The following is a 13591-nucleotide window of genomic DNA, read 5'->3' as shown; positions in this document are numbered from 1 at the left end:
AAAGACTGATTTCTTCCAAAATAAGGATCATGATTTCAGTTGCTTCTTACTCTTCAGAAAATACTTAGATCAATAGATGTGATCCCTATTTTTTCACCCCTAACATTTTCATATATTTAAATTGCTGTCCAGATAATTCTTCCATCTACCACACTCTTTTCCCTATATATTTTACCAGAATCACTAATTGCTCCTTATCATAGTATCAAAAAAATTCATCCAGAAGGACTCACCTTGTCCAGCTCCTTCATTTTATAGGTATACCTCAAATGATGTTGTAACAATAATATGTTTTAAGATGTTACAAACCACCTTCACCATAATATCTCACTAATCTTCCTTTAGGTTCATTAGTCAATTGTCTGAGACTGGGCAGGCTCAGCATTTCCCTCTCATCTAGTCACCTAGTCTAACTATTAAAATCAATTTATCAATAAAAACATTATCAAATGAAGAGTAAAAAACTAGGAAATACTTTAAAATCAAAAATACAAAAATCATTTTTTTTTACCTGAAGGTGGAGGAACATCTGTAAGTAAAGAATGTACATCTTCCATGGCATCCGTGTCATCAATCTTAAAATAATTTACAAATCAGATTAAAATAACCAATAATACATAATACAAAATAAAACCTCAAAATTATCTTAAATGTTTAAAAACAGAATTTCCTCATGAAATGATCATTTTTTCTTCCAGAGGTAAGACTTCCACTGAGAAACAGGAGGGGTAATATATGTGGCTGGAAAGAGATGCAACCAACTTGTGAAAGAATCCTATAGGAAATTGGGCACCATGAACAATTACGGAGGAAAGTGTTAAGGTCAGATCTGTGTTTTAGTAAGATTATGTTGGCAGCTGAATGGAGGATGGATTACAGAACAGAAAAAAGGCAAAAGGGTAACCCAGAATGAGAAGGTCTAGATGAGTTCTAACACACTCTATCAAAGAGAATGAGTACTCACATCAACAATATCACAGAATCACAGCACCTCAGAGGCCTTCTACTTCAACTCATACTTTAAAAAATCCTTTCAACAACAAACCTGACAAATAGTCATCTAGCTTCTCTCTAAAGAAGGGAAACCTTTTCCTAAGTAACCCATTTCACTTAAGAATAGATCTAATCATTAGGAAGCTTTTCCTGACATCACATCTACATGCCTCTTCAAAACTTCTACCTATCGTTCCTCTTTTTGTTTTTTGATGTCAAGCAGAACAAGTTTAATTCCTCTTTTAGACAGTAGGCTTATGATTCCTCCCTCAAAGTGATCTATTTTCTCTCTCCTCAAGTCTGTTAATATATTCCAAGTGACAACATCAATTTTATTTCTGCCCTGTTAATATTGACTCAAATGCTAGCCACTGTTTTTTTCTGTTTCTGAATTTTCTCATGTAAGAAAATCCTCATCTCTCCACCTCTTAATTATTGTGTTTCCAATTAAGATTTTTGCATTAGGGTAATCTTACTGCCAAGCAAAGGCAGATCTGAGAAAGCTAATATCATATCACAATAAAAGGCACACCATGAATAAATTTAACCTCATTTAGAAGCCCTCCAGGAACTGACTGAACTCACAGAATGTTAAATACATAAGACATACACAGCTGATTTGCTGGACCCATTTGCCATGAGTGTTATCTACAACAGCTACAAATGAGAATGGTGGGGGCTAGAGAATGTTTATATAAGTACAAAGGACAAGGGAAAGTTTTCAGTTACCTACAAAGAATCCGCTATTGTGGTGTTTCTGTCAGTGTGAAATATAAGTTCTATATGTACAAAGCATAAGTTAGTCACTCTCCCAGAAAAACAGATATACCAACATAATGGAATATGACCATGAAGAAGAAAACATGAGAAGACTTATGAACTGATGAAAAGTGAAATAAGCAGAATCAGGGTAACAATATATACAATGACTAGAACAAAAATCTATCACTGTAATTATAATGACCAAACTTATACCAAAGAAATGAGCAAATATTCCTCTTTCCCTCCTTTACAGAAGTGGAGGATTATGGATTCAGAACACTGTATATATTGCCAGACTCATTTGCGGCATTGATCAGTTTTGCTGAATTGATTTTTTTCCTCTTTTTTATTCTTGGCTTACGAGAGATGGTTGTCTAGTTAGGGATGGGGGAAAGAATAAATTTTAAAATGAAAATGTAAAAACTAAACATAGCCATAAAAACAAAAGTGAGAAATATAATGTAATACAGGAAGAAGTGCCAAAGTCTAAAGAAGTGCACATGTCCCAGTGTTTTAAAAAGAAAAAAAAAGTGTCATCTGCAAACTACAGGCCTGTAAAGCTTAACTTCAATCCCCGGCAAAATTCTAGAATATATCATTCAAGGTTGACTAGAGAACACCCAGTAAAGGAAATAGTGATGAAAAAGAAATGCTGTGGGTATGGTGTCAGAAATTACTTATAGGCCATGTGGCTCTGTTTAAATGTTTTACTTTGTTATAAGGATGGGAGACATGGGTAGAACAGGATTAATGGGAAATGACTTATATAGTTTAAATACAAAAGACAACAAAACTTATTCCTTTAAAAGCCAGCATGTTTTTACCAATGACATTTCAGACTAACCTTAAGACTAATCATCTGTTCTAATAAGGTTTTTAATACTAATAGATATGGGGAAGGCTACTGATTATAACTGACCCAGAATTCAACAAAGCATTTACATTGTCACACCTTTCCTGTGGGCAAGAGTAATATGGGCTAGTGAAACAAACATAACAAGGTCAAATAGCTTCAGAACTACTTGAATGACCAAAATTAATGAATCAGCATCACCATGGAAGATTTTTGGAGTATGGGGTCTGTCCTTGGTGCTCTACTGATTGATGTTTTCATCAATGACTGAAATAAAGACATGCTTTTCAAATGTGCACATGAGTCAAAGCTAAGATGAAATATTAACATGTTGGATGACAGATTCAGGATCTATTTTTTGAAAGGCTAGGTCTTTCTTTGATAGGCTAGGTCTTTAATAGGATGGGGACTAGATCAAATCTAATAAGACGAAATTTAACAGTAAATGCAAGGTCTTACATTTGAGCTTCAAAAAATTAACTTCACCAAAAAAAAATTAACTTCATAAATATAAGATGAGAAAGGCACTGCTGGACAATAATTCATCTTGAAAAATTCCAAACATTTTAATGGACAACAAGACGAATGACTGAAAAGTGTGATATGGCAGTCAAAATATGGAAGGAAGGAAAGAAGGAAGGGAGGAAGGGAGGAAGGGAGGGAAGGAGGGAGGGGAGAAGCATTTATTAGGTACACCAGGCAATGAACTAAGTGCTTTGTAGTATTATCTCCTTTGATCCTCACAACAATTCTGAGAGGTAGGCTACATTAAGGGGGATAGTATCTAGAACAATAGATGTGATACTCTAACCTGATAAATGTTTATCTGGTACTACATTTTAGAAAGAAACTGATAAGATAGAGAAAATCCAGAGCAGAGACCAGGATCATAAAAGTTCTCCTGATCATGCCACCTACTGAGTGGCTGAAGGAATTGGGAATGTTTAGCCACTGGAGGACCTCGACTAGAGAAGATTTTTTTTTATGGGGGGGGCAGCGGCTGTCTTCTAATATTTAAAGAGCTATTGAAGAATTGGGATCAAATCTTCTCTGCTTGTTCTCAGAGGGTATGAGCAGTAAGTAGAAAGCTAAAGGAAGGCAGATTTCAACTTGATATAAGGAAAAAGCATCTTTAAAATTAGATGTGTCCAAAAGTGCAGCAAGCTGCTTCAAGAGGCTCTGGGTTCCCTTTCAATAGAGGTCTTCAACAAAGGCTGGATATGCTGCTGCTGATGGTGTAGTGGCAATTCTTATTAACAAAAACAAAAAAAAAGTTAGCCTAAATAGCCTCTGTGGTCTCTTCTAATGTTGAAATTATGTGATTCTGAGAACTAGTGCAGAGTCATATTTAGGGTACAAATAAATGAAAAGGCATGTTAGGTGCTTACCATATGCAAAGAACTGTACTAAGTGCTAGGGACACAAGGAGAAAAAGACTCTTCCTGCTCTCAAAAAGGTCATATTCTAACAGGGAAAAGCATCATTATATAGGAGTTTTAGGCTAAAAGCTGGATGGAAAGAACCAGTGATCCTTAGGTTACAGTGGCAAGGCGGATGATAATGCGGTTTTAGTGTGATGCATTTTTAGTGCAATTTCCTTTAATAAACTCCTATCAAATTTTGCTATTGAACCATTTGACAGTAGCCAAGGATTCTAGCATAGAAAACTTTCTTTTCTTGGTCTTTAGTAGGTATGGCTGCTGAGGAGGGAGGGGCTGCAGAGGCAGTTGTCAGATTTCATCTCGTGGTAAAGAGTTATTTTCCTGGACAATGCCTGACTGGGGGGAGGGGAAGGACTTGGGATAGGGAGAGAGACTAGAAAGGTGGATATGAGGAAAAACTTCCTAACAATTATATCAGTCCCAAAGCACGATGAACAAACAGCCTGGAGAAGTAGTGGAGACCATTCTTTTTCTCCTGAAGGTTTTCATGCAGCTGCTAGACCATTTGTTGGTGATTTTGCAGAGAGGAGTCTTGTTCCTGTATGAGTTGGATTGTATGACCTCAAAAGTACTTTCTACCTCCAGTTTTTTTGTGATTCAATCATACAGAGCTTTATAATATAACTCTACAATGATTACAGTTAGTTAAAGAAGTTCAGATTTCTGTTCTGACTTCCTATTTTCAGCTTTAAAAAAACAAACCTAAACAAGGATATTTCAACTTGTTATTAATTGAAGTATCCGGTTTTATAGCACCAATTACATATTCAGTCATTTTGTAGCTGGTAGCACAAAAAGGCCCACTTATGATTTTAATAATTTCTTTCTAGTATTACTAATAAACTGCTATACTTTAAACATACTTTATGATATAAAACTATTAGTGTTTTACCTCAAGTTAGAAAACAATGAAAACAATTTGGACTTTTTTCTCCCATGTTTTAAAAAAACAGCATAGCAGGAATACCTCTAGTACAAATGCATCTTTTTTTCCATGTGAGAGATCTAGTTCTATAACTTCATCAGAACTTTCAGACTGAGATCGTAACAGTCTCGAACGCTGCCGAGGCTCTGGAATGGGAGATCCTATTATCTCTTCAGGTATTTCCTGAAATATAGAACATATTATAGTGTATAATTTTCCATTTTAAATAACAGAGAAAAATAAAGAAAATGTATATAAACAGTCCAATCAGAAAAGTTTTCCTTTAAGAATTTTCTTTATTCTTCAATAGTGACAAACACCTTCAAAGTAGGAGCCTAATAAATTCTCTCTGCTGGTAAAATTCAAGTGATAAATCATCACAGTAATTAACTATGCCTGGCTGTCTCAAAATATTGTGCTCATTTCAACTCAACAAATATTTATCAAGTACCTATTCTATGAAAGACATGATAGACCTGGAGGAAAAATATAAAAATGAGGACATAAATATGTTCCTTAGTTTTTTTTTCTCTGTTACATGGCCATAAACAATACCTGCAACCTATTCAGCTGGCCCTAATAACATGGGTCAGAAGACAAACCAAGAAAAGAGAATAAGTGTATTCCTATAAATCTACCACTACTGCTGGAAAAACTCAAAGACAAAGGATGTGGCACAAGTTACAGGGTCTAAGGTCATTTATACATACATACATATGTACATATTTGTTTATATATACATATATATGAAGAATATACAGACATAAAAATTATTTGAACAGTAAATTTTAAAATTAATTACCAGTGTGCGTATCTTATGATAATTTATTTGGTGGTACTACTGTTAGGAATACATAGCAACAATATCTACGAAACTATTTGAAATCTGATACATCCTAACCTAATTTAGAATGGTTGTTCTCCAGAACTAAGAAAACAATTTATACAATAACATTAAAAAATTCTTATTATCCAACACAATAGTCATGTGTTAGCTAGGTATTAGTTGGAAACTGATAAACAACACTGTACTAAATATACTATTGTGATGAAATGCATAAATTTCTTTTACCATGTTCCTATCTGATAAACTAACAGGTTCCCATTTCTAAAATGCAAAACAAATAAAAGATATTTCTGTTAATCTGAAAAAATTCATTTATTCACAGGTACTAATAACTAAGGCAGAAAAACTGAATCCAAATAAATCATTAGGATTGATAAAAGAGTAAATAGGACCCTAATTTATTAATTTTCTAACTCCATGGCTGAACGTGCTTGCATGTATGCACATTCCAGAATATAAATACTGGAAGTAGAAGGGTCCACAGAAACCAAAGAGTCTAGACCACGGGCGGGGACCCTGCAGCCTTAAGGCTACATGTTGCCCTCTAGGCCCTTGAGTGTAGCTTTTGCACTGAATCCAAGAAAAAATCCTTTTATTAAGAAGATTTGTTCTGTGAAGTTTAGATTCAGTCAAAGGGTCGCACTTGAGGACCTAGAGGGCCACCTGTAGCCTCGAAGCAGCAGGTTCCCCACCCTTGGTATAGTCTAACATTTTATAGATAAATAAAGTAAGCCCCAAAGTAGTTAAACTGCCTTGGTAGAAGAGAGATAGGAATACCTAGATACATCTGTACAAAACTGTAAGAAATACGTTTTACATATCAATAACATCTTACAAACATCCAGTTAATATAAAGAATGGGAGAGAACTAGAAGTAATAGGTAAATACTTTCATTTGCCAGAGGGCAAAGTATTACTATACATAGATGTCAATACTGATACTCAAAGGGCCCCCATATCATGACCTTTAAAAATACCTGTACAAGTTTAATAAACTTACTGGACTAATGCACCTTCACTTCCTAGCTTTCAGGTTGGAACAACTGTTCTAGAAAAAACAAATACCAAGCACCCAAATTACCTAGAATATATATGCACAGATATAGATATAAAGATATGTTCAACAAAAAAGATATGTCCTACCTCCTTATTTTGACTTTATTTAAAATCAGGTAAATATCTGTGCTCCAAAGATTAAAAATATAAAATGTAGTAGCAAAGAACTGGAAATTGAAGGGATGTGCATTAATTGGGAAATGGTTAAACGGCTTGTAGTATATATATGATTGTGATAGAATACTACTGCACTGTATGAAATGATGAGGTTTATTTTAGATAAACATGTAAAGACTTGCATGAAGAGTGAAAAGAGCAGAACTAATACAATGTTGTATACAGTAACAGCACTACTGTCTGAAAAAAAGCTATTCTAAGTATTATAAATATTACAAAGGAACTATGAAGGAAGATGCCATCCACCCTTGGAGAACGAAAACTGAGAAATACAAGTATGCATAGTATGGTGGGTGTGTGTGCGTATATATATATATATATACACACACACATATATATATATATATATATACATATACACATACACACATATATACACACACATACACATATACACACACACACATTAAATGGTGGCCTTCTACTAACAAAGCCCAACAGTAAGAGACAGAAAGTGAAATTCCATTTAAAGTCACTATAGACATTGTAAAATATTTGAGTCTACCTGTCAAAACAAACTCTAGAACTATATGAACACAACTACAAAAAACTTTTCACACAAATAAAGTCAGATCTAAATAACTGAAAAAAATATCAATCGCTCATGGGTAAGCCAAGCTAATATAATATAAATGACAATTCTACTTAAATTAATTTACTTATTCAGTGCCATACCAATCAAACTACCAAAAAATTATTTTATAAAGCTAGAAAAAACAATAACAAAATTCATTCAGAAGAACAAAAGGTGCAGAATATTAAAAGAGTTAGTAAAAAGAAATGCAAAAGAAGGTGGCCTAGCTGTACCAAATCTTAAATTGTATTATATAACAGTAATCATCAAAACTACTTAGTACTGGCTAAGAAATAAGAGAGGTGGATCAGTGGAATAGGTTAAGTATGTAAGACAACAGTCAGTGACTACAGTAATCTGCTATTTGATAAATCTAAAGACCCCAGCTTCTGGGATAAGAACTCAGTATATAACAAAAACTGCTGGGAAAACAGTATGGCAAAAAGTAGGCATAGACCAACATCTTACACCCTATGCCAAGATAAAGTCAAAATGAGTACATGATTTAGATAGATTGATACTATAAGCAAACTAGAAGAGCAAGGAATAGTTTACCTATAAGATCTGTGGAGAAGGGAAGAATTTATGACCAAACAAGAGAAAGAGAACATTATGAAATGCGAAATGGATGACTCTGATTACATTAAATTGAAAAGTTTTTGAACAAACAAAGTCAATGCAACCAAGATTAGAAGGGAAGCAGAAAGCTGGGAAACAATTTTTATAGCCATTATCTCCAATAAAGATCTCATTTCTAAAATATATGGAGAACCAAGTCAAATTTATAAGAATACAAGTCATTCCTCAATTGCTACACGGTCAAAGGATATGAACAGGCAGTTTTCATACGAAGAAATTAAAGCTATCTTTGGTCATATGAAAAAATGCTCTAAATCATTATTGATTAGAGAAACGCAAATCAAAACAACTCTGAGGTACCACATCACACCTATCAGATTGGCTAACATGACAAAACAGGAAAATGATAAATGTTGGAGAAGATGTGGGAAAATTGGAACACTAATGCATTGCTGGTGGAATTATGAACTGATCCAACCATTTTGGAGAGCAATCTGGAACTATGCCCAAAGGGCTATAAAATTGTGCATACCCTTTGACCCAGTATTACCACTTCTAAGTCTATATCCTAAAGAGACCATAAAAACAGGAAAAGGACACACGTGTTCAAAAATATTTATAGCAGCTCTCTTTGTGGTGGGGCAAAGAATTGGAAATTGAGGGGATGCCTATCAATTGGGGAATGACTGAACAAGTTGTGGTACATGAATATAATGGAATACTATTGTGCTATAAGAAATGATGAACAGGCTGACTTCAGAACAACCTGGAAAGACTTGTATGGTCTGATGCTGAGTGAAGTAAGCAGAACCAAGAGAACGTTGTACACAATAACAGCCACAATGTGCGATGACTGATTTTGATAGACTTAACTCTTCTCAGCAATGCAAGCACCTAAGACAACTCCAAAAAGACTCATGATGAAAAATGCTATCTGTATCCAGAGAAAGAACCATGGAGTCTGAACGCAGATGGAAGCATACTATTTGCTCTCCTTTTCTTTTGTTGTTTTGTTTCTTCTTTTTTATGGTTCCTCCCATTAGTTCTAATTCTTCTTTATATCATGACTAATATAAAAATATGCTAAACATGAATGTATAAGTAGAGCCTGTATCAGATTGCATGCCATCTTGAGAAGGGGGAGAAAATTTAAAACTCAAAATCTTATGGAAGTGAACGTTGAAAACTAAAAATAAATAAATTGAAATAAATTAAAAAAAAATAAATTGCGGCATTCTCTAGCATGAAGTAGGGAGAAAGGGAGACAGAAACCTAAAATGTAACAAAAAAAATAGAATTAAATGTATATGTGCATGTGTGTGTGGCTTCTTAGGTCTAGCACAATCTATTTTATTAAATGAAGGTTAATATATGACTACTATGGACCCAGAGCTGTGGACACACCTATGTCTTCTGCAAACTCAGTGAGCAATGTGAGTTAGTATGAAATGACTAGATTCAATATATAATAATGAAAGAAGGAAATGGAATCCAAGTGCTTTTTCTTCCTCCAAATCACTAGTACATCAATCTTCTTCAAACTAAAGTAGTAAACTTTAAGGCAACAAGTGAAATGACAGGGTTATGATCTTTTTACTCAAAAGCTATAATGTGTGTGTATAACTTCATATTATGTAGATATATCCAAAGTAAAATAATACACAAACATAGGTTAAGTATAAAAGCTAAAATGACAGTCTCATTATAGAGTTTACTTACAGGAGGATTGATTTCATATAGCTCTTTGTTCTTAGCTATTGTATCATTTATCTTTTTCTGCATATGAGATATATGTTGTTCATATGAACCATCATTTGGCGTCTTCCCAGCGATCTGGATACCACCAGGCATTGGTAAAGCTGTTAAATATACACCTGTTGCAGACTTGGGGGGAAATGGGCACAAAAAGACAGAAATTTTCCTTTAACAACAGCAAAGTAAAAAAGAAATTTTCTGGCCCTCTGATGTGTCCCAAGAAAGAAGGGTCAATTAATTTACACAAATACTATTTTAAAATTTAAGTTAAAAAAATTAAGCCTACATTAGGCTAACACTGTGCTTGGTAACAAGAAGGAATAATAAAAAAGCCAAAACCACCCACAATACTTCTGTATTGCTCATAATATCTAGACATAGTTTCCTCAAGGACATGACAACCTAGTTATGATCAGAATTATGCATATATACAACAATTAGAGAATGGTAAAAAATAAATTATTTAAATGCCAACATGTGATTATATATGTCAAAATAAGGGCAACGGGAGAAAGATGGCAGAAAACAGGAGATTTCATATTGCTTTTGAAGGATAAAACAAAATCCTTTCTCCAAATATTTCTCATTATCTAATAATTTTAATTTATACTTAATTAGCCTTTATTAATCATTATAAACATCTAGGACACAATTAAAACACACAAATTTTCTTTACATACAACAAGGGAAAATCTTATTATTCAGGCTTTATGAGTATTAACTACCAATATCTCTAACTGATTTGATATACTGAACTTTAAACTTGTGGTGTGAAATAAATTTGGTATTCATTAACTGAGGGCACATGGTTAAAGAACTCTTTATGACTTCTCTAAAATGAAAATTGCTGTAAGACTCAACCAGTAATAAGGAACCTGAGTAGAGATGTGTAACGACGTCTTACTGGTGACTATACTTGGGCTTCAAGTGACCAACTTTTTTTCTGACATTCAGTTTATGTTCTCTTAAATGTAACTGTGATATAAGGCCACTTGATCCTGCCAGCAGTAGACTTTATTCCCCAATGACATCTTCATAATAAAACATAATTTCATTTTATAATAGGAGTCAATAGGAAAAAAGAGAAAATGCATATATAATCCCTAATTTCAATTTCTCACATTTCATTAAATTAATAGACTAGACCTATTTCACTATAACTTCTACTGCTGACTAGTGGTGTCCCTGAAGTATATGCACTTCATCAAGTCCAGTTTTCTACGTAAGAAGATAAAATGTACCTCAAATATCTAAACTAAATCATTTTTCTAGTAAAAATATAAAAAATACAGGATTTAATCAAATTTTATGATGGAAGAATGTCCATAAGAGGGCCGGCCAAAATTACTGACTGTCCTACATGCTGAGCCCTAAACATTAAACATGGCCTTGCTATGGTTATGGCCAGCTGGCCACAACAACTGGCTAAGTACAAGAAAGGTCTTAACTGTGTGGGTCTAGGGGCCCCTATGATATTTGCAAATATTAATTCTGAGACTTAAGATTAAGTTAAAATTATCCCTAGATATTGTATGGTAGACTACAGACTCATTTCACTACATAGATCTAAAAATGAAAGACTTAACCTACTACCTGAATAGAATCTACTACAATTATAAAAGAAGTCACAAAATATCCAAATAAATTTAAACGTACTGCTAAGCCCATCAACATATTTTCACCCACGGTAATCTGAATCCTAAGTCCAAACAAAGCATTCATTCCTTTGAGCTTTAGCTTATTCATTAACTGAGTATGTACTTCATATTCCATAAATGGCAATAAATTGCTGATAGCGGTAGCATTTGCTTCTGCTTGAGCTTTCTTTTTTAAGCGACATAACCTGCCAAAAAAAGAATTTACTTAGTTAACATTGCTCTCTTCAACAAAGGAATAGTAGAATCTCAAAAAAATGTTGCATTTTATTAGTCAATTCAAGAAACATGAAATTCCTACCATGTGTAAGCTAGTTTGATGTGCTTGAGATACAAAGATAAATTAATATATAATCTGTCTGTAAGGAGCTCACAATCTAACAGGAAAGAAAAGACATACACGAACCCTGCTTTCTTCCCTTCAAAATCTTGACCTTAGAGTTAACCAGTTCAACTTCACACTGTCCTCTACCTTTGAGTCCCGTGCCCCATGTCATACTGTTGCCCATCCCTTCCCAAACTCCAACCCCATATTACTCTCACAAATCCACCACTCCTATTTACCTGATGCTCATATTGTTGTTGATGAATGCCAAGAGAGAAAATTACATATTCAGGTAACTGAGTACCTACAAATTTATGTTATATAATCTGAAATTGGCCCTCAACTCTAATCCTTTTACTCTTCCCTGGATGCCCTTCTAATTCCCCTCCTGATAGCAGATCTCTTCTCAAGACACCTACACCACTCCTTCTGCCCCTTCAAAGTAGAGGACCTTATCTCATATTTCACTGAAAACACTGAAGCTTTCCACAGTGAATACTTCCTCCACCTCAAATCTATACTTCAAGTCATCTCAACATCATTTGCATTATTTTCTCCATTCTTGTAAGAGACGGCACATAAACTTATCCACATAAATAACTCTGCTTTTTTGCTCAGGTCTTCCCAATCCTTTAAAACCTTCAATCAGTTGGACCATCCTCTCATACTTTAATCCTTTATTTCTCCTTCCTTTCATAGCCAACACAGAAAAAGCTGTCTTCACAAAATGCCTCCATTTTTTCAACTCATGTTCATTGCTTAATCCTTTGTAATCTTGGCTTCCAACTTCATCCCTTAACAGAATTTCTTAAGTGACAAATCTGATAGCCTTTTTTCCATCCTCAAACTGCTATTTGACAATGCTGACTATACCTCTGCCTACTAGACACTCTGTCTGCACTAAGTTTTCATGACATTTCTATCTTCTGATGATCTCCTACCTGACTGGACCCTTCTCTTCAGCCTCCTTTGCTGGATCATGATTTATGTCTCATCCCTCTGCATAAGCTTAGTCCCTGGTTGTCCTGGACCCACTTCTCTCTCTACATGCTCTCTCTCAATGATTTTATTAGCTCCCATAGGTTCAATTACCATACTAATAAACAAAAATTTCTAACATTAAACATAATTTGTATGGGCTATGCTTAACATATAAAGAAATTAATTAATTCTCTCTTGCTTTGGTAAATATACCTGGCTTGAATAAGACAACCTTTTCCTATAACCGTTGCATCAGTAGGAAGATCTATTGTTGTAAAAAGAACATCAGGAACTTTTTGTTTTCTGCAGCTGTAGCAATAAGTGAGGTGAGCTGGGAATGGCATATTCAGTTCATCATAAGGTATGTGGCAAAATCCACAACCAGCAGGTAAATTTTCTTCTTGTCTAAAAATACATTAAGAAAAAAAGAATTCTTGAAAAAAAAAAGCAGTATGCTTTACATATATATATACACATACACACACACACACACACACACACACATAAATAAATCATATTAATACATTTACATAAACTATTTCAACATTCACGCTACTTGTTACAATGAACCAAGCAGAAGAGATACCAACTACAAATAGCCAGTAGGCCTTATAATAGAGGGGCAAGAGCCTTGGATTCAGAGTCAGAAGACTTGAGTAGGAGTCTT

At 34.3% G+C, this 13591-nt stretch overlaps 1 protein-coding gene across 25 annotated transcripts in view; it reads right to left on the bottom strand.

Annotated features, from left to right (window-relative positions):
* Window positions 1-13591, bottom strand: part of C2CD5 (C2 calcium dependent domain containing 5) — a 129785-nt gene that overhangs the window by 44279 nt on the left and 71915 nt on the right. For all 25 annotated transcript variants that reach the window (XM_078155134.1, XM_020994222.2, XM_078155155.1 and 22 more), the window contains 5 exons: window positions 13138-13329; window positions 11620-11806; window positions 9928-10092; window positions 5018-5158; window positions 512-575 (listed from right to left, as the gene is read on the bottom strand). In XM_078155134.1, coding sequence (XP_078011260.1) covers window positions 512-575; window positions 5018-5158; window positions 9928-10092; window positions 11620-11806; window positions 13138-13329 — 749 coding nt within the window. The remainder of the gene's footprint in view (window positions 1-511; window positions 576-5017; window positions 5159-9927; window positions 10093-11619; window positions 11807-13137; window positions 13330-13591) is intronic.

This window comes from Phascolarctos cinereus, unplaced genomic scaffold, assembly GCF_003287225.1.
Source record: "Phascolarctos cinereus isolate Bilbo 61053 unplaced genomic scaffold, phaCin_HiC Scaffold_1;HRSCAF=81, whole genome shotgun sequence".
Classification (NCBI taxonomy): domain Eukaryota; kingdom Metazoa; phylum Chordata; class Mammalia; order Diprotodontia; family Phascolarctidae; genus Phascolarctos; species Phascolarctos cinereus.
Note: the sequence above shows the minus strand (reverse complement) of the source record. Positions and strands in the feature narration are given on the sequence as shown.